The 22,545-nt window shown below is 33.5% G+C and overlaps 2 protein-coding genes across 4 annotated transcripts in view; both read left to right on the forward strand.

The window, feature by feature from the left end:
• Window positions 1-339: 339 nt before the first annotated feature.
• Window positions 340-22,545, forward strand: part of LOC111061687 (zinc finger protein 511) — a 32,773-nt gene continuing 10,567 nt past the window's right edge. Inside the window, exon 1 of one of the 2 annotated variants that reach the window (XM_022349382.2) lies at window positions 340-583. In XM_022349382.2, coding sequence (XP_022205074.2) covers window positions 464-583 — 120 coding nt within the window. In that variant the 5' untranslated portion in view covers window positions 340-463. Of the gene's footprint in view, window positions 584-20,240; window positions 20,443-22,545 lie in introns of those variants that run through there. The other variant, XM_022349389.2, reaches the window with a different exon arrangement.
• On the forward strand, window positions 4,232-16,125 carry LOC120353416 (translation initiation factor IF-2-like). 2 transcript variants are annotated; one of them, XM_039437053.1, is made up of 2 exons: window positions 4,232-4,544; window positions 15,462-16,125. In XM_039437053.1, the coding sequence occupies exon 2, from the start codon at window positions 15,471-15,473 to the stop codon at window positions 15,990-15,992; it is 522 nt and encodes a 173-aa protein (XP_039292987.1). In that variant the 5' UTR covers window positions 4,232-4,544; window positions 15,462-15,470; the 3' UTR covers window positions 15,993-16,125. The 2 variants fall into 2 exon arrangements, with proteins under 2 accessions (XP_039292987.1, XP_039292986.1); XM_039437052.1 differs by lacking the exon at window positions 4,232-4,544 and adding an exon at window positions 12,547-12,698.

The following is a 22,545-nucleotide window of genomic DNA, read 5'->3' on the forward strand; positions in this document are numbered from 1 at the left end:
ACTTTTATGAGCCTTACCAGAAATAAAAAGTTTTGCTCTCAGTACTTCAAACATACAAATGCATTTCTATTAGAAGAAATTGTAACTTTCACTCCATAGGCTAAATGAATATTCCCTCAATAGATAACAATGAATTCTTTAAAAATATGGACCATTCCTATTCCATAGACCTTATATTTTCCAATACTTTATATTGATTAGCTGTCCAAAAAGACAATTATGTGGAACACGAGTAGAAGGAAGAATAATTTATTGCAGATCAAATAACGAAGAATGATAAGTCAATGCTTATGCTGATAAGATAAGGTTTCTGGATTCAACCATTCAACTTGGCCTATAAACGATAGTATCGTTTGAGTGGATTACTAGCTATCAAACAGTTCTGCTTACTCAGACTTATTTCACTTGTAAAAGTTAGTGATATATTTTCTACAACTATTTGCGCTATTGTTTTTAGATTTCCATGGCTGATACAACAGAGTGCGTGATCAAGTTTCCCTTTGCTATTACAGATGACAAATCTATCGAAATTACGGCAACGCTCTTCAATTGGAAATACTGGACAACCATTGAAAGAAACCGGGTGAGTTTCAAAGTTAATTCAATTGATTATTTTGAAAAACTATTTTTATTGTTTGATTTGAAAAAATATTCAAGTAGTCCTGGGCAAAAACGTATTCATTATTCTAATATCTGATCATCACCAGACTGAGTAGCTTAGTTATATGATAGATAGATAAATGGCTCTTATTATCACTTAATAACATTACAACAAGTGATGTGGGCGAAGTTGAGGCAATAACTGCCCCCTCTTCCACTTAACCCACAAAGCTATATGCAGTGAATATAGAATGTAGTCTAAAAGTAATTTAGAACACCTCATTTACATTTTATACTCACTGGTTATATGACATAATCTTCTAGAATAAATTCGATCCTCATAAGAAACTCAGGAAAGTGAGGTTGAACATAAGTTACCATATATTTACCAGCACTATTTACCAGCAATGAAGAAGTAAATTATTGTTTTTAGAGTTGGGACAATTCAAGTTCTGTAAGAAAAGAAATCATTGTATTGAAATTAGTAATGTTTCATCAAGCAATGAATTTTACTTGGAAATTGGTGAATATCCTTTCTGCACTGTACACCATGTGTGAGCCAGTAGCAGCAAGTTACAGGACAGTTCAATGGGAGTAGAGTTGGAGCATTTTTCGCCAGCCTGTCAAAATTCAAGAATGGAATTCTTCGAGAATCACACCACACCAGCCGTTTGACAAGGGTTGAGAGTTATTGAGACATTGTTGGAGGTTGGAGACAGTTGCACTGTTCAGTCTTTATCTCTATTATTCCTTCTTTTCTCCTATTTTTCTTTCTCTCCCTTTTCTTCTCATTATTTTCCATTCTTTTCTCCCTCTTCTTCCTTATTCTCTTCTCTGCTACCTCCTTTTCATGCTTCATTCTTCGTAGATGACTTTTTTCTTCTTCAGCTTCGTTTTCTCAATGTTCTCTTCCTCTCTTTCTCCACCTCTTTCGTTTTTCTTCCTCATCCTTCATTCTCAAGTTTACTCCTATTCCACTTTCTACTTCTTCTTTCTCATATAACAATTCTACTACTTCTCTTTCTCATAATTTTTCTTATTCTCTTTTACTTTTACTCTCTACCCTCTCTTCTCCTTTTTCTTCTACCCTTTTCATCTCTTCTTCCCATTCCATCTCCTCTTCAATTACTCCTTTTTGTCTTTCCCTTCTTCCGCTCATCATTTCTGTACATTTTTTCTTATATTTTCCTTTATCACACTTTTCCCTTATCTTTTAAATCATTAAAGTCATCAGTTTCCCAGCTTTTCATTTCTGAAAAGCAGTTCTTTTACTCCCTCTTCCTCGTCTCATTAATCTTTCCTTTTCTATTTATCTTATCTCATTGTTGAACATCTCATGTCAAGAATTTGTACACAATGTTATAAATAATCATGTTTCTCTCTCACGATTCACTCTGTCTTCTCCTTTCGATTGTAATACCTTTCTTTCTTACCTTTCTTACCTCTTTTTCCATTTCCACTGACTTTTCGCCACTTGGCTTCTTTTTCTTCGCTTTCACCTTCTCCTATTCCTTCTACACCTCTTCCCCCTCCTTTTCCGCCTGCTCATTCCAAATGCATCTCAAGTAATTGAATCTCTATTTTTTCCTCATCTTATTCTCTTTCTAATTTTGTTCTCTTCTCACGTCCTCTTAATGCACCTCATCCTTCTGTTTATTCAGCTTTCTTCATTTCTTTTTCTAATTTTCTTACTTCTACAACTTTTTTTTCTTATTATTATTATTATTATTAAATCTCTTTTTGGCACTTTCACTCCTTGTACTTTTCCTTCACTTCTCATTTTCTTATCTATCTTCTCATTTCCTGTCTCCTCTTATTCTCACTCACCCTTTTTAACTACTCATCATTACTTTCTTCTCCTTCACCTCCTTCTATTTACCTTATCTCTTTTTCCTTTGAATTCATTCCCCTTCCATCCTTCTACTCTTCCACCCAACACCCATTCCCTTCTCCTCCTTCTTCAAAAAATTCTCCCTTCTCCTTCTTCTTGTACTGTCTCCTCTCATTCACCCTCTCCCTTTCTTAATTCTTATCATTGTTTTCTTCTCCTCCTCCTTCTTATCTATTTCTCCTTCTTCTGTCCTGTATTTGACTTTCTTCTTCTCATTTTCTTCTTCTTCTCCATCATCATAATACTTTTCTCTTCCCCACTTCTCCCCCCTCACCACCATCACCATTTCCTCCCACATCCTTTGCGAAATTCCACTTTTGTGCATCTAACAGTGCACCGGAGCAGGGTGGGCCTTCCATTCAAAATATTGCGTCCACTCAGGATCTGGCCCGAAATTGATGATCTAATTCGTGCACTAATGATTTGCTATTGGCCTTCCTGTGTGCAGCCAGAACTCAGATGTCAACCTGTGATTGACACTCCCTTTGTCCAACGAAAATTCTATCAGTTGTTGTTGTAGGAACCGATTTGCTTGCTGAAATATCAATCTTCTCGTTTGAAAATACTGGCAAGTGGAAAGAAGAGAGGAATGTGGCAGGAAGAAAGGACAAGGATGTACAGAAAAAGGGATGAAAATAGGGGACGCAAGAAACGGCGGAATTGGGAGAAAGAGCTGGGACGGTGGCTGTGAGAATGACGGATGATGAGAAAAGAGGCTATTTAGTTATTTCATCGTATCTTGAACAAGTAGGCCTATGCTTAAATAAGATACAATAACACCTCTTGCTGTTTTAATAGTATACTCGAATTCATTTGAACTAACAATTTGAAAGATTTTCTACCACCTTAATGCATTGGAAGGAAATCCTTGCGATTCGTAGTTAAATAATAGAAAACTCGCGGTTTAATCTGTTCGTTATGGGAACATAGTGTGCCGGTACCTACAGTACTGTATATGAGGGAGTGTCCCAATCCACTAGGTAAGTTGTAGATATTTTTTTTATTTTCCATTCAGGTCACTCATTTGATAAGGGTGAATTCAATATTTTGAAAAAATAATACAAACTTCTAGCCTGGATTGAAAATTGATTTAGTAAAAATTTCACATTTTAGTATCAATATATCTAAATTTGGGAAAGGAACACTTTTGGCCTTTAAGCCTGTTGTTCCTTTCCCAATCATTCATAGTTGAGAATTATATTGTATCTATCAATGTATAAATTAATAAATATTAATAATTGTAATAGGAAATCATTTCAGAAAGAAAGAGATTCACTATTGATGGGAAAATTCACTTTATGTAGTACCAAAAAAGTTGAGTAGACTTAATTGTAGCCACCAATATTATTACAGGTGGAAATTGAAAAGTAGACAAGCAAGTTCAGAAAAATTAGAAATTTCAGAGAAGTGAATTAGTGAATTGGAATGAAAAAATCACAATTTACGGTAAAAGTAGTGTAAAACTAGATCCAGAATCCTTTCTCTATTCCAGAGTGATAGTGGGGGTACAGTGTCCACTCTCAATGACCTGACCAACCCTTTCAACACAGAAACACGCTCTCCCATTGGTCGAAACATTTCCCGTTCATCCTACGAGTGCAAGAGAGAGGACAATGGAAATGTTTCTAGTGTGAGAGAGATAGTATGGTGATGGAAAATTGACCTTGAAAGTTCGCTAGGAAGGGATGAGTCCCTTCAACCCTCCTCCTCCCTATCACCCTTCCGTCGAGTGAAAGAATGGTCGAAAGAACCGCTAACTGCTGTCTTTAGATGATTTTCATCCCCTGAAGCTACCTAAACCGAACGGTTCCACGCTTCCTTCAGTAGCCGTTTCACTAACGACCTGCAATCATCTATAGAATACTGTTTCTAGCAGCATCGAACTGTCACTGTACTATTTCTAGCTCGCGACTTCAATCAGCTGTTGGAACTGTTTTACCGAGTTGAAAATTTGGCGTTTTCTTTTTTGGATTTTTGTGATTTTTGGAGACTCCTGACGCATCAGTTGACAGCCGCTGACGAAAGGATACTGACATCCTCTATTGTTGAATTGGTGAGTACCATTTTTCATGTATAATTTTTTATGTTTGGTGGAAACTTTATTAACAACTTACCAATGACAATTGGTTGTGTTCAATCGTTCTCAAGATATTAAAAAAGTGTACAGCACTGAATTCTGCTGATCATTATTTTTAATCGAAGAATATGCGAATTTACACAGGACGAATATTACTTCAGAGCTCGAAATTCTAAGTCGTTGAATAGATTAGATAAACGTCAAAGTCTGAACAAATTTTTAATATTTTAGCAAGCTCTATCTAATGATTCTTTCAAGATTTATTACAAACTTTATCACAAGTTTGTGTTTCTTGAATGGTTCCAAATTTTGTTAAATATCTCAATATTATTCGTTAAAAGTGGTAATTGAGTGGAATATTTCTAATCAATTTATTAATTCAAGCCATCTAAATCCAAAATTTATAGTTTTCATGTTTATTTTGGACTAAAATTTTATAAAAAATGTACACGTGAAATTCTAACCTTATCTTGGACTACCAAAAAAGCACAAGGACTACCTTATTATTTTATCTACCAATGTCATTAGTGTCATTCGCATTGTAAATAAATAAAATAAACTTATTTTATCTTCGTGATGGACTGAGGCAAGTCCTGTCAATCACAAGTAAAAAATTTAGTTGGATTGAAATATTTTGTTGTTTAAATTAAACAAAAACTTTTGTAAATTAAACATAGTCTACTACTCATGAATTAAAATTTCCCACTCCTTTTAAAACCCATTTTGTTAATTGCATTTTTGGAGTCGCTATTAATTTTTTACATGGTTGAACACAAGTAGTTGTCATTTTTTAAATAACTGTACATTTTATGCAAATTTGTAAAATTTATTGTAAGCCGAAAATATATTGTCATGAATTACTTAGGTTCAATACGTCTACAATAATTGATAAGCCCATGACAAAGACATAAGTTCTGACGCATACAAAAATGACAATGAGCCTGACTGAAAACGTTATTCTAAGAAAAGATGTTTCGAAATTAATATGTTTATATGAAATAACATTTTAAGAATGATTTGTAGTGTAGTCATATGTATTGCAACATTATTAGTACCAATATTTTTCGAGGGATAAAACTTGAATATAAATAGTATTATGTGAAATTGATGGAATGAACAAATTCGAGCAATGTTCATTGAATCTACAAATATTGAGATACAGTCAAAGTATACCAGAAGAACTCATGAGGATGAAATAGAGCTCATAAAATAATAACAAATGAAACTTTGGATACCATGACAAATTCATACAAAATTTCTTTGACATGTTTCGGTTTGGATAAACGCCGTTATAATTTTTTTGGGGGCACAGAATGTTTATTTTCGTAGCATGTCGGATTGTCAGAATATGGAGAAGTCATCTTTTGGGCCTCTTTGCTAAAATCTTTGTCGGTGTTCAAACAAAAGCGTCCATTAACAAAATCTAGGACAAGTCTCGGCTTTTCTCAAAAATATAACGGGACCCAAACTAAAAAACAATTTACAATCGGTCGGTGACAATTGTTTGGACAATCTTTTTAGTCTGCAAAAAAACTAGGGTTTGTAGCATTTTTTGCATATAACGGGTACATTGTAAATGAACTGAGAAGGTTTTTGTTTTGTTTGAGGAAGTTATTTTTTGTCCAGTTCCGACCCTTTTTTAGAGCGAGTCTAGCGGGACTTTCTGCAATTGTTTTTTAGGGCACAATAAAGTTTATTTAACAGAATGGATCATTATACCACACTTATACTTTGCTATTATAGGGAACCATTTATCTGGGAATTATTTCATAAAATTCTACAGTAAACGTTATTTTGAAACTTATAGTACAGTTTACAAGAAATCGATAGCGGTGTAGGTCTAATAACCGAAACAATATGCCACGTTATGTTAATAAATAATAAATGTGATAATTTATTGCTATATTCCTCATTTCACTTGATTGGTAGAAATTGAAATTTTAGTTTGATTTTTTCAATCATTAATGTTTATCAAGAAATTTTTATTACTAATTGTTACTGACCATGTTCAATAATTTTTATAGTTCATGCAATAATCATACCATAGATATTTCCGACTGACTCATAGTTATACTATTATTGCTAACCGTAATAAACATTCGGCAATATTTGGTGAAACTGTTATACTGTATTAGGTGATGTGAAACGCGATATAATTTATGTTAACAGTAGTGAAAGTATTTTGTAATAGTACTCTAAATTTCAAGATATAAATACATTTGGAACGTAAAATCAACTAACTGTATTTCGTTGCGTCAGAATGTATAATAACAGACTTTAATTTTCCTGGGAATTGTGAAATATTAGGAGCTCTTAATCACCTATTGGATGATGAATTATATCATTTGATGAAATCAATTTTTGAGATAAGACTCATTTATCTCGATTCATTTCATTGACTAGTCAATATTTTATAAGAAAGTTTGTCATGAATGAATAATTTATTGAGAATCAAAAATTTCACTACTTTCAATAAATCTTTCAATCACACTACAGTACCCATGAATATAAATTAAATAGGAAGGTAATGAATAGAAATTTTTCAATTACGAATAACCGATTTCAATTAAATTATTGTATACTATCAGCCAAATCAAATTTCATTCCAATTCATACTAAATATAATAGATAATACATTTTTTATGTATTATTAATCTTTTATCTATATTTATATTTTTTTGTAACTTTGACCAAAAAGGAAAAGACCAATAAGTAAGCAATAGCTGTCACAGCAGCCGAGCATAGGCCTACTTCCTTTTTCCAATAGAATTATTATAAGAAATCAAATTATTACAATAAATATTCAAAATATCATTTTTAGGATGGGATTTTAGGATTTTTAATACGTGAGGATAGGTTACCGTGACCTCCCAAGTAAACTAAAATTTAAAAACTAGAAAATTTCCGGAACACTGAACTAACCAATTCTTGAGACTTATCCAAAGGTATTCGACCCACCAGCATGTAAAATAGAAAGACAACTTCTTGATCAAAGTTACCGCGAGCTATACAACGCATAGTTGGTATTGTTTGAAAAAAAATGAATACCTCTCACTAATGAATAGAATATCCATTTTACAATAACATGCCCTATTCTCCACTAGTGAATAGATTTGAACTAACAGAATTTAAACCTTTGTCAAAGTTTTGTGGAGTCAAGATTCTCTTCAGGTTGGCTGAACTCTACCCAGTCTTTATCAGTTCCAAGAAATCTGTAATACTGTGCATTCGAAAACCAGTAGCGGCTTGCCTTATGCAGATTATCCAGTCGAAAAGCTTCATAGAAATTGTGAAATGTATAGAGACAAATGTCGACTTTTGACATCACTTTGGAGTTTGAACAATATCTTGAGTGCTTGGAAACAGCTGTGATGGTGGCATCTTGAACAATACCTAGAATTTCAAGCTTGAGACAATCAATTGGTTTTGAATATTGTTTGGGATGTGCAGTTATTTTCGTTTCTCAATAGAAATTTTTGCTTCTTCACGTTATGAAAATGGATGGATCAGTGATTGAGTACATTGGCCTATATTGTTCTATTTTTCAAAAAATATCTATACAGAAGTTGATCCAATACTGTTCTAGAATATTGTATACTTTATCATTGGGAAGTGTTATAGAACTGTCCCATATACAATACAATATACTGTGAATTTGTGAATCGTGTAATTGGGTGGAAACTGGAGATGCAATTTATTCACGTGAATTTGAACAGATAACATTTTATTCTTTATGAACCTATGATTAACCTCAAACCTCTGAACCTCTTTATGAACCTCTATGATTAATTCAATAAGTTGATTAATTCTATATTAATTCAATAATATGGTTAATTGATTAACCTCAAACCTGAACCTCTTTATGAACCTCTATGATTAATTCAATAAGTACATAATCAAAATGATAGGGAAAGAAAAAATAAAGTTACCTTGTAATATAGTTATGTAGAACCATTTGAAACATTTTCATATTTCTGATAATTATTTGAGAATCATTAGAATATTTTGATAATCGCTACCGCACAACATAAGAAACTGGGATAGGATAACGAAGGAAAATGTAATCTGGTAGCCTAGCTTAAATGAGAAGAAAATCTTTCAAAAAAAGACCACGTTCAGAAAATTTCTAGAAACTATCTTTCAAAAGGTTCATAAAGAATAAAATGTTATCTGTTCAAATTCACGTGAATAAATTGCATCTCCAGTTTCCACCAATTACACGATTCACAAATTCACAATTCAGTAATTTCATTGACCAAATATTGACATAGATATTTCTCCTAGAAGAGGGCTTAGGAGATATCTCTACTACGATTTAAACGTGATTTTAACACATTTGTGAATAACCTTAATAGTCTAATAGTGTTTTCCCAGAAAATGGAACGCAACTCTTCTAAAAGAATCATCTCTCGACAAGTTGATAGTCATAGGAACTATACTGACGTCACTATTCGGAAGATGATAAGCGATCATCTCTTCACTCAAAAGAGAAAATAGGAAGAGCAATATTTGATGCAAGCAATAAATATAAAGTGAGAGGGCAGGAGTGAGATAGATTTATATAGTAGATAACTAATTCTCAGTGATACATGATTATCAACTTAGGTACATCAAGCTCCTACTTGTAAAAATAATCATATTAATTCAATAATTTACAATTTGGCTAGAATATTCAATTTAAATTAAATTCTGATCTTTTTTGGAAAAAAATTCAAGGAAGAGTGTGTTTAAAAACTCGATTTCACACTGATGATGTTAACGAAGATTTATAAATAATCTTCAATGAAATAATATAATAAAGTATTAGGGGTATGACCTTATGAATCCTATCTGCTAGTAGCCTTGCTTTGAAGGTCTTGGGTCATCGCTCCTTCAAGACTGTTGACTACAATTTGATGATCTGGTTTCTAAATTATCTACACATAAGAATAACTTTAAAAGATGGTAGGGGTATGACTCTTATAAAATTTGTTGGTAACCTTATATAAATTTGTTGGTAACCTTGTAATGAAGGTCTAAGAGTCATCGCACCTAGAGATTGTTGACCACACTCGATGCAAAATTACAGTAACTATTACTATAAATTACAGTTATTTACTATATTTAATAGCAAATCCATACAGTTCGGCGCTAATGGCTAACTAGCTAAACGGTCTGTGATATTCGGCGGTTCTCTTATAAAACTTCGTCTCTCTCACACTCACAATTTCGCGCTCGCTCTCCATCTCTTTCTCTCTTTCTTTCATTATTGTTGTAGTATTTGTGGGCCTGAGGCATGGTGGTTGCGTGATGATCTGCACGTTCGCGTTTATTTGTTGTGATTTTTGCTGCCGCTGCTTTTAATGAGTGGCTACGCCGCGGAGATAACAGGACAAATAATTAGGCCATAGTGTTGTTAAGGCGGTTGTAGGCCTGTATTGGTGGTGCAGTGAATTACGGAAGAGGCGACTGGGTATCATCAGAAGAAAAGGTCGACAACCTCTTAGAAATTGCTAGAATATTGCTATTGAAAATTGATAGATTATGAGCTGGCACCTGGTTGTTAGGCCTGGACCCATTTGGGAGAGCACACAAAAAATACCAGTTAAAATTAAAAGCCTGAAGGCGAGAATGTGAACTGACAACTAGCTTGTGGGACAATACTATCAGTATCAGTAACCCCTACCCATTCCTATAACATAATAGAAATAGTCATAATAATAGTTTGACTCTCCACTAAAATAAAAGCAAATCCCCATCATCGAGGATACGTTTAACTGTAGTAAGTTTGAAGTGTAGAGTATGAATAGAGTTAACTTTGAAATAGGCACTAAAAATATTTACACGAATTTTAATGACCGAGCAGCTACACAACATAACAAATGAAATTTTCTTTAGCCTCCAGCCCAGCCTAATGTATACAAATTATGGTATATAATTTGTTTACTATTTTTAATATTCGTCTATTGTTATATTTATGTCCATTTTCGCTATTTGGACCGTCCCAAGTTCATGAAGCAGTTGATGAATCCAATATTATCTGTAGATTTACTCGTTTAGACACTCAAAACAAATTGAGAATGGTACTGAAATACAATTTTTCAATCATTCGTCAGGACTCAGAGGTCAGACCCCCTCATATTAACTCTCTTGCATCCTTCATACGCTGCCAATTCAAATTAGGGTACTATCTTATGTTTTACTTTAGATAAAATAACCAAATCACAGTTGACTCAACTTCATATGCTCATCTCAGAAATACAAAATTCAGGACGACTGTCTTCTCAAAACTTCGTAAAAAACATAGAATCGTATTTTTGGCTACCAATACTAGCAGATCAGAAGAAAAGATAAAGAAATTCGAACAGATGTAGAAACTACTCAGGACAAGATAGAGGAATAAGATAAACACTCCACGATTTACAATTCATTTAGCATGTAAGCGTCATGTCCCATATTGTCAACACTATTGTCAACTACAATGGCAATAAGAGGTTTTCTGAACAAATTAAATTCGAATTCAGGGGAGCAACAGATAGCGGAATTCCCCCTTTAAAACGTCCCCAAAAGGAACGTTTCCTTTTCGAATCAATTGTCGAATAGCTGCTTCTTTAGAAATCAGTTTGTTTAAACGGGACTGAATTTCCGTCTAGAATCCTTTCCGCATCCCTACAACCTTCAGCCTTTTTTATTCGCTATCTCTTTTTTGCACTTGAGCCTCGGAATTCTCCACTTCTCTTCCGCTAGAGATCCTTTTTATCAGTGAGCTTTCACTGTGCATTTTTCCCTCCGAATCATTTATGAGTTATCTTTTCTACCTATTGTACTTCTTCCACTGCCACTCATCACCCACCTTTCAGAACTTGATGTTATCGCAAAAGAAAAGAGAAGAAGAGAATTATTATGTAGAGAAAGCGAGACAGGACAAGAAGAATCACAAAGAAAAGAGAAGGAAACGAGGATATAGAAGAGAGGAATGGAAAGATAGTGGGATATGGAGGAAAAATGAAAGAGATGGTGGTCGAAACTTCTGCTATTGCTTTCATTCCTTGATAATTTTAGTCCAGAAATAATGAGAGGAGGGAAGAAAGGAGAAGAAGATGGAGAAAGGGGAGTCTAGCAGAGGAGAATGAGAAGAAAAAGAGAAGTTGATCAGGAAGAAGATTTAGGAAGAGAATGAAGAAGAAAAACAAGAACCGTATAAGAAAGAAAAAGGAAAGAACCGAACATTGGAAGAGGTTGAGGGTGACCTGAGAGAGGATAAGAAGTAAAAAGTGATGAATAAAGATGAAGAGAGTAGAGAGGAGGAAGTTAATGATAAAAGATTATTACAGAAGTGAAGGAAAGGGAACAGGAAAGAAGTCACGGAAGACATGGAAAGTGTGTAAGAGGTGGTTGAAGAAAAGTGATTCAGAACAAAATTGGAAGGAAACTATATCGATGAAGAAAAAGAGGAAAATGACGATGAAGACGAAGATGAATACATGGAATAAGAATGCTGAGCAAAAGAAAATCAAATCTATAAATTCTTCTCTTACTTCTTGATCATCAGTACCCAATTCCACCTACCTGTACGAAACCCTGACCAATGATCTATACTATAGTGAGTGTTTTTTCTTTTACATCAAGTGGAACAGACAAGGGGTGGGAAAGGAAGGTTTTTTACAGCCATAAACCACCCTCGCTTTAAAAAAATCCTCCAAATCACAATAGGACGAACGGGCCGACAGTTATGTAAGCGAAAAGAACACTATAGTCCCGTTAAGAGACGTGCGGAAACGTTTTTTTTATTGCACTATTCCACTACACACTATATAGGGTTGTTCTTCCACCTCCTCCTCTTCTTCTTCTTTATATTCTTTAGTAGTGTCGCATAGACCTTTTTTCTTCCCCCGCCAGGTTCCAATACAACAAGTGCCGTTTCTTTTTTTATATTAAATCCTCCCCACGAAATCTGTTGAGTTCATTGGCATTTGATCAGTCAGTCAGTTGTTCGGGGTTGGTTGCAGTGAACACTCTCATGTGAATCCTTCCACCCTCTAGCTCACAACTTTCAATCCTACTTTAGTTTGAGTTTCAATTCGTGAGTTTTTGGAATATTAGTGATTTAGTTCATTTCGTTTTAGTATCAATCTCCAGGAAAATATGCAGGTATTTATTCCATTCGATGTTGGTTATATTTAATTTAATGATGAAATATCAGAAGCTTAGGAAAATTTCAAGAATTTTAATCTATAATTGCGTGGACAGAAAATTCAAAAACAATTTTGCATGAAGATTTTTCGATTTTTATGGACGTATCTTGGAAGAGCGAGTATTTCATCCAGAATCGTCCTGATTAAACATAATTTTCATACTTTTCCAGGTAGTGAGGATTATTATAATTTGGAATTTGTATTGAGATAGTGGTATTGGATTAGGGTTGGTTAAATTCTTCTGTTCTCTTGATGAATTCAGCTGATTTTGTTTGTCGTTTCTTAATTCTAAATTCATGATTGAACTGAGGCTACTGATCAAAACAAAAAACAAAAAGGGGCTGTCAAACAGTTCATAATAAAATTTCAAGTTGAAACTGTGATGTTTGACAATTCCGTCAAATAATGTTATGAATGTTCATGATGTGAAAAGGCTTCAGATTAAGGACAGGTTCAATTATCTATTATTTGTTTAATATGGTAACAATAGTGCAACAAATCACAACATTGTTTGCTTTGAAACCCCCAGAAATCTGAAGACATCTTCCAAAACTAATCTTCTTACTCATTTTACAGTTACTTTTAGACTCCACCACTTTGTTTCTTTCAAAACTATTTTGTGTATTCTATCTGTAGAGACACATAATCAGTTTCAGCTATTCTTTTTACTCGTAGTTCGACAGTTCTCACGCTCCTGCTCTTTGTATCTTTTGTATGTATTTGTGTATTCTTTCTGAAGAAAAACAGAATACAGTTCAGTTCACAAACTGGTTAAATACTTGGAATAGCAATGAACTCTTCTCAATAGAATATTTGGCAGGTTGGACAGTGACATTTCTAACGGGGTTTTCTACTAAATGGCCTCTAGCCATTGATCTGTTTCTATGGCCTTCCACTAATTCACAAAATATGTCAAAGGGCTGACGTTTCGAAATCTATGTCAGTGTTCTTAGAAATTCTCCAGTTTTGCTGGACGTTACACGTTACTTCAAGGTGGCGAGCGATTATGTTTGGTCAGCTACTAAAACGGCAATCGAATACAGATATATAGACATCAAAGATGTTAGATGTGTAATCACTGATATCAACGATAGAATATCGTACTACTAAAATGATCAAATATTTCAAAATAGAATGCATTTCTCTGTATTACCTTCAACTTCAATATTGTCAGCCAATAATCAATTGCAGCAAGTCAATTGGTTATTTTTGTGAAATACAAAATCATGCTTAATCGTATTTCTATTTACTTAATTTGATATAACATCACTAGAGAATTTATTTTTAGATATTTTGATACTGTGCTTGAAATAGCTACCTATTCGTTTGGTTTTGTGTTACACTTTCATTAATTAGGGGACAAATGAATATGCAAATAGACTAAAATTTCTGTAGAAATTTATTTCGAACTCCAAATTATGTGTGAATGACATGAACTTGACATCAACTCAACATAATCTCTGGATAAATAAAAATTGTGATTATAATTCAGATAACTTCAAAATAGGATTTGAAGAAGTTTTAGGCAAATGCCTGTTGAATTTAACCACATTGTATTTACTATTTATTGTCAATAAATAAATAATTTTTGATTTTTTAAGGGGTACTTAATAATAAACAGTTTCTATTACACTATGAATGTGTAAGGCTAGCTTCACACGCTTTCGGTTTCATTCGGTTCGGTTCGGTTCGTTACCGAAAACGAATGAGGCTTTCATACATGTCAGGTTTTAATTCGTACGGTTCTAATTAGGTATTTTCTTCTCAAACACAGCTGTGTTTGGATTTTCACAGTTCATGCTGGTATATTTAAATATAACAGCTTGTGTTAAATTGTGATATGTTATTTCTTGAACAACAAAATTTTAAAATTAATTAAAAATTGTGAATTATTTGAATAGTTTCTTTTTGATTATGTTAATTTTGGATGTTCAGAGAGATGATTTTTTTAATTGAAAATTTGTTCTTGTTTTGACACATGATATATAAACTTCATCTCTTCTCTCCATTGATGAAATCATATAATATTCGTGGAAAAATAAAAATTCTCCCTGAGTTTTAATTATTTATATCTTTCATAATTATTTTTTTAGCAAACTATTCATTGAGAAAAAAATGTTCCTGTGAACTAACAGAAATGAATTGACCATATGATTTTGACTTGGAAAATTTTGAAACAGGTAATCACGATATCAGTTTAAAATAAAAACAAAAAAGGCAAGCGTGTGTAAAAGACTTTGTTTCTTCCCGTTTCCCTAGCAACGAATTCGAATATGATGAAACCTATTCGTGTCGAGGGGGCGTTCGGTGCTATGCGGTTGCTATTCGGTACTGAATTCAAACCGAATCACCGTTTCACACTTATCGGAATTTGCCGAAAACGAACCGAAAACGATACGAACCGAACCGAACCGAAAGTGTGTGAAAGTAGCCTCTCGCTAGCAACGAATTGAAACCTGATGGAATTTTATTAAGAGTCAAGTGGGCGTTCGGTTCTATGCGGTTTCCATTCGGTACCGAATTCAAACCGAATTACCGTTTTACACTAATCGGAATTTGCCGAAAACGAAACGAACCGAATGAGTGTGAAACTAGCCTTACTCTGATTTTTTTTTGAACATTCTTCATATAGAAAACACTGTATGTAAATTTCATTATTTTACTGAAAAGTTTTCAATCGATTCCTATAACTAATCAATATTAAATTTGCTTGTTGCAGGTGAACAACATGCTCGGCGTAATGGGCAGCCACACGCACACACCGATGGCAATGGACTTCTCGCTTTCATCCGATCACACCGTCCTCGATTTGAGGAAGACCAAATCCAAAAACGAGCATCAGTACATCACGCACCAGCCCGACATCCATGAGGCTGCATCACCGACATCCTACCAACCAATCAGTCCCATCGCCTGCTATCCAACGACAACCTACTACCACAACATGGAGTCATCGGAGGATAGTTCAGACAGGGGTTCGTTGTCGCCACCCAGTTCCACATCATACTCCACCACTACACCGTTTGGTGCAGGGATTGTGACACCTACCCTTATCTCCCCCGTTGTGAACAGATCGGGAAACCAACGCGCCCCTTCAAGGCCTACCCCAAGGACCCCCTCACCCTGCCCGCACTCTCCACCGCCGAAGCGATCCTCGGCCACGCGTCCAACGAGGCCTACGCCGAGTTCAGACGGCGTCTGCTCCCTCAGCTACAGAGCGTCTCCAGCAATACCAACTACTCCAAGATGAAGCGTCCCGTCAGCCCCAAGAAGAGCGACTCCCAGCAACAGCAGCCAACCTCCTGCACAGACAGCAACGGCAAGGATGCCGCCTACTGGGAGCGAAGGAGGAAGAACAACGAGGCGGCGAAGAGGTCGCGCGACGCGCGCAGGGCCAAGGAGGACGAAATCGCCATCAGGGCCGCCTTCCTGGAGCAGGAAAATATTCAGCTCAAGTATGAGAACGCGTCGTTGAGAAATGAGGCGGCCAAGTTGAGGTGTCTGCTCTATAATAGATAAGGTACCGTACCCCACGATCACCTATTACAATAAGTATAGATTTGTAAGTTTGTATGTGTACTAGTGAATATGAGAGAAAGATAAAGATTTGACTTTTATAATTCTGAATCTATTCATCGGAATATAAATATAGAGATAGGCCAGTATCAAAACAATAAATTACACAAAATGTTAATTAACAAATCCATTCACAAATGTGACCTTTTTAAAATGGTTATATGTGGTAATAAATCCTATAAAACCTTTGTTTTGTGACAGATGTACCTATGAAATGATGATAAAAAAATCAAAATCAAAATCTTTATTTTGCCAAAATACAAAAATACACTTAAAAATACAAGATACACTTCTAAATTAAATATTATATGTGTGTAAATATATATTATCAAGTTAATTCGGGATGACAAGTCGTGTATGATGTAAATAATGTTTAGTATTCTAAGATAGTAGGAAATGATATAAAATGTTGTGATATGAGAATATATAAGAAATGTAAATCCAGTAGATAAAAGAATTAATAGAATTGATATACGAGTAGCCTGTCACAAATTAATGCTATAATATTTTACCCTCAATTTATTTTTTTATTCGAAGATCTGTTCATTTTGTTAAAGAAGGTGGTACATTTGAATTTAGTCAAACAATATTTTGAATTGGTACTAATATTGGTTAATACTGAATTATTTTCAAGGATTTGAACATTTTTGGTGCAACTTCAATATTATTTGCATAAAGAGAATGTATTTGTAAATATTATATATAGTGCCAAAGTATTTTGTATATCGTTTACTTTTTATATTTTAATTATTGTCGTTTTGAAATGAATTATGAATTTTCTATGAACTAAGAATGCTATAAATCAGGAAGTCGATTGAGTTTGAAAAAGCTATCATATCTCAGGAAGTAATTAAAAAATCCCAAAGGTAAACTTTATATTTAAAGGATTTACAAAATTTGAAAAACATTTTTAGTTACAAGTTACTGTTTATTACGTAAATGTCTTATATATTTGTACTAAATTTATATTAAACTATTTTTGTATCTGTCTGATTTTCTAGCACTAAGACAAATATTCTGAAAAAGAAATGTTTTTGTATGACATTTTTATAATTCTTAAACTGTTCAATAATATTATTGAGACTGAAAAGTATACAAGACTGTTTCATTTTATACTAATGAGACTGAAATTTGAACTGATATTACTAAGTTGAATAATTATTGCATAAGACAGTTTTTATCAAAACAATAAGCTCAGCATATTTCTTTTAGAAAACTAGAATTGAACTAATATTTCACTCAAATTGCAGAAAAACTGATTGTTGAATCAACTATTTAATATTTTAACATTGTAACAGTTCTTTACAATTGTAATAAATCAAATTCAAATAATAATTTTAATGTTAAAATAATTATAATTTATTTTTGGAAATGTTTGTTCATTTATTTTATTTTCTCTATGTATTTTACGCCGTTGCTAATGATATTTCATGTGAAGAAATCAAAATAATTATTATACATTGTTACCAATTATAGATTTATCAATAAAATTTGATTTAATGATATAACTATACGTTTGTTCATTTATCTTCCTCACACTGATGAACAAGTTACAAAATTAATTGAAACGGACAGTATAAGGGTAGTAAGTATGAAGTAAACAGTATAAGTTGAAGAAATGTACGGTAAGTTATTTTTCTACTTTAGACTGTATCTCAATATATTGGATCATACTGTAGCTATGATTTTTTTCAACATTTTTTGCACTGCTAGTGTCATAGAAAATCTAATTCTGTTGTAATCTACGGTAGTAAATAAAGAGAGTCAATTCTGTTCAATCTATCCTTATCTGAAAGTATATTAATCTGGATTGAAATTCATCAGATTGCAAGATTGCATTACTCCTAGACTGCATTATACTCGCATACTAACAACCCTCACAACTATTAAAAATGTCATTGATGAGGATGAACAGTTTATGTGATCGTTGAAAAATACATAGAAGTCTAATTCAAAGTAAGGAATCTGGTGGACAATCTCATGACCCTCCTTATACTGTACAAATTTAAATGGTAACTATCAGTATTTGTTTCCAAATAAATTTGTATCCATTTTTAATTCGAAAAAAATATTTTAATTAAATATCATATTAGAGTACTTAATATTATATATCTGTCTTTGGTGCGTATCTTTCACTTTCCACATACACTTTTCAGTTTTCAAATCTACTGTAGCCTATTTCTTAGAATAAACAGAGATCTTTATGAAAAAAAAATGTTTTCAATGTGGAGTGTGGACTGAAATCGGACAAAGATCAGCTTTGTCTTTATATTCTCTATCGCTTAGACTCTGAATTCTAAGAGACAGTAGGTACGGTACATAACATTATAATTTTGCTTACGGTAGTGACAAGTGAGTGATTGGTTAGATTGTCTCAGATATTATAGTAATTCCTCTATAAGATATAACTTGATGATATGATACCAAATTATTTTAGTATTAATACCGTACCTCGATATGATACAAAACTCAAATAAAAAAAAATTGCTTTTCATTTAGGCCTATATTATTTTTATATTGTTATTTGAACCCAGAACCAAATATAAATTAACTTAGACCTCCTTTAATAGTAGGTACTGTAGTTGCAATATAAGTTACCTTTTTTATCATAATCAACATAGTTTGTTGTGTTGAGTTACTTTACTTGTACTTTTGATAATTTACTTATCGTATAAATGAATGAATATACTAATGGATTTAAATCTGAAATCAGTAGGCCTAATAATTATGCGACAACATGTAGAATATTGTGTTTCAAATAATAATAATAATAAATAACCGGATAGCTCTGAAAAATCTGACAACATTAATAATAATGTCAACAATAATAATAATTATTATTGCTCCTATTATTTATCCGTGTCCCAGTTTTTACACCATTTAGCACTAGTGGCCAACAATAAAATCTACTTCAAATCATTCCAAAATCCTCCAAGGTTTCTATAGATCTTGAATCATCCAAGGTATTGGACCTTGGTCTATATAGACCTTGGAATCACGGTACATAATAATACTATAGTGAGGTCCACGTTATAATGGCAGTGGATAGAGATAGAAGAATAGCAATACCGATTCTCCACATTAATTAATTATATTTCTACACTGTCAAAAACATAATTGGCATCGTTGTGGACCTAGAAAAGGATAGTACCACCGGCTTTGTCAAATGATAGACAATGATAGCAAAACCAAAGTAGATCAAAATACTGTCATTATAACGTGGACCTCACTATAGAAGAAGACACGGTACACAGTATTTTTTACGGTACATAGTATTTTTCATCTAAATACCATGCTTGGAATCATATTTGTACAAGTGCTGCTCCCTATAGTGAGGTCCACGTTATAATGACAGTATTTGATCAACTTTGGTTCTGCTATCCTTGTCTATCATTCGACAAAGCCGGTGGTACTATCCTTCTCTAGGTCCACAATGATGCCAATTATGTTTTTGACAGTGTAGAAATATAATTAAATGCAGAGAATCGGCATCGCTATTCTTCTATCTTTATCCACTGCCATTATAACGTGCCGTATAGTGAGGTCCACGTTATAATGGCAGTGGATAAAGATATAAAGAATTGCGATACCGATTCTCTGCATTAATTAATTATATTTCTACACTGTCAAAAACATAATTGGCATCTTTGTGGACCTAGTAAAGGATAGTACCACCGGCTTAGTCAAATGATAAACTAGGATAGCAAAACCAAAGTTAATCAAATACTGTCATTATAACGTGAACCGCACTATAGTGCAGAAAAGTTTTCTATACGATGCTGACGTCATGATTTGGCGATATGGCAATAGATGTTGGCTTCATCGACTTTCAGTGTGAATATACAGTGGGCCGTGTCTATTCTATAACTGGTCTAAGGTTTGAAGCCACAAAGCCAGTGCCATAGTTAATTGGTGTTGCCGATTCTAGATTCAGATTCAGATGGCTTTGGCAAAGATGTAAACAAAATTCTGTTGTCGTTGAGGTTAGTTTAATAGTTAACAAAACATAATTTTAACTAAATTGTGCTCAATCAAATTGAGTTGATGCAGTAGAACAGCTCTTGAATGAACTAAAGCATTTGAGATTGTATACGTTCATTAGATTGGTGTTTCCAAAAATTAAGGTCAGTACCGGATTTTGTAATATCGATTAATATTCGTTTCTAACCTAAAATATTGGAATTTTCATTGAGTTTATTATTTAATTTATTAATTCTAATATACACCATAATGATGTACTTTTAATGAAATATTTTATCACTGAGCTGCTATTTTATTTTGTATTTATGCTTATTCCGTGATATAACTCTTTTTAGCTTAATTACAAATTCCAATAAATTAACCTGTTCCATGCTTGTAAATAGCTCAAACTTGTTTATACCATGACTGTATTATTATACATGAACCATTTAATTTCATGAAATAGATTAGAGAATAGTTCGAGGGCACTTTAGTTTATGGGCCGCGGAATCTAGCATTGAGACCTACGTAGATCGATAGAGGAGATCAATACGAGATGAACCATGTATAACATTGTTGTCAATTTCCAAGGATTAGCTGAAAAAACATGGCAAAATGTTCAAAATTTGTATATCAATTTTTATTTTTAATAATTTTTCTATGGCTAAAAGATGTTTAAAACTAGTGTGATCTTATGTCAAATTTGACGAGGAATCCAATGGAACTAATTTCAGGTTCGTAACTTCAGTAGTTTTTGAGATATTGCAAAAAATGTGCAGAAAAATGCAAATTTTTCGCTTTGAAAAAGGTTAAATTGTTTTCATGATGATTAATAGGTATTTTAAACTATTGGATTTAGTAGAATGATAAATTCTAAAGAAAAAATTTCCAGTCACTTGATAGCCTAAACTCAAAATTGTTCGAGATAACTTATTTGGGAAAATAAAAAAAATTGCACATTCAATACTCTTCAATTCTCAAATTTAATTTTTTTTAGCCTACTACATTCAGTAATTACTAAATTGGCTAAATCTCATTGGGATTTTTGCAGGGAATTCATTAAAATAGATTTGAGGTTAGAAAATTTTATAGATTATTAAGATATTTGGAAAAAATACAAGAAAATGTAGTATTTTAGCTTTAGAAGAGTTCAATATGTTTGCATAGACATAGTGCAGACCGATATTGAGGATCACATTTTATTCAGCTTCCAATGCAATTCAGAAGCTTTAAAAGATTGTAAAAATGATTGAATCAAATCAAGCTTTTCCTAACCTACGCTTTTTCCCAATGTAAGCTTTTCCTAATCTAAGCTTTTCCCAATCTTACCTTTTTTCCTAACCTAAGCTTTTCCTAACCTTAGATTTTTCCTAATCTAAGCTTTTCTTAACTTAAGCTTCCCCTAACCTAAGCTTTTCTCAAACGTAGCTTCCCCTAACCTAAGTTTTTCCTAACCTAAGCTTTTCCCAAATCTTAGCTTCTCCTAACCTAAGCTTTTCCTAACCTAAGCTTTTTTTCTAATTTAAGCTTTTTCTAATCTGAGCTTTTCCTAACCCAAGCTTTCCCCAAACCCAGCTTCCCCTAACCTAAGCTTTACCTAACCCAAGCTTTTCCCAACCTCAACTTTTTCCTAACCTAAGCTTTTCCTTATCTACGTTTTCCTAACCCAAGCTTTCCTCAACCTAAGCTTTTCTTAGACCCAGCTTCCCCTAACCTAAGCTTCCCCTAACTTGAGCTTTTTCTAATCCAAACTATTCCTAACCAAAGCTTTCCCCGAACCCAGCTTCCCCTAACCTAAGCTTTTCCTAACCTAAGCTTTTCCTAAGTTGAGCTTTTTCTAATGCAAGTTTTCCTAACCCATCTTTCCCTGACCTAAGCTTTTCTCAGACCCAGCTTTCCCTAACCTAAGCTTTTCCCAACCTTAGCTTTTTCCCAACCTGAGCTTTTTCTAACCTCAGCTTTTCCTAATCTAAGCTTTTCCCAACCTAAGCTTTTTTTCCTAATATAAGCTTTTCCTAAGCTAAGATTTCCCTAACCTAAGCTTTTCCTGTCCCTAGCTTCTCCTAACCTAAGCTTCCCCTAATCTAAGCTTTTCCTAACCTAAGATTCCCCTAACATAATATTTTCCTGATCCAAGCTCCTCCTAACCTAACCTTTCCCCAATCTAAGCTTTTTCTAACCTAAGTTCTCCTCTCTAGGTAGCTAAAAATAGAGTTGCAATATTTTTATTTGCCCAAATATCTCGAACAATTTTGAGTTTAGGTAAT

This window comes from Nilaparvata lugens, chromosome 10 (genome assembly GCF_014356525.2).
Source record: "Nilaparvata lugens isolate BPH chromosome 10, ASM1435652v1, whole genome shotgun sequence".
Taxonomy (NCBI): domain Eukaryota; kingdom Metazoa; phylum Arthropoda; class Insecta; order Hemiptera; family Delphacidae; genus Nilaparvata; species Nilaparvata lugens.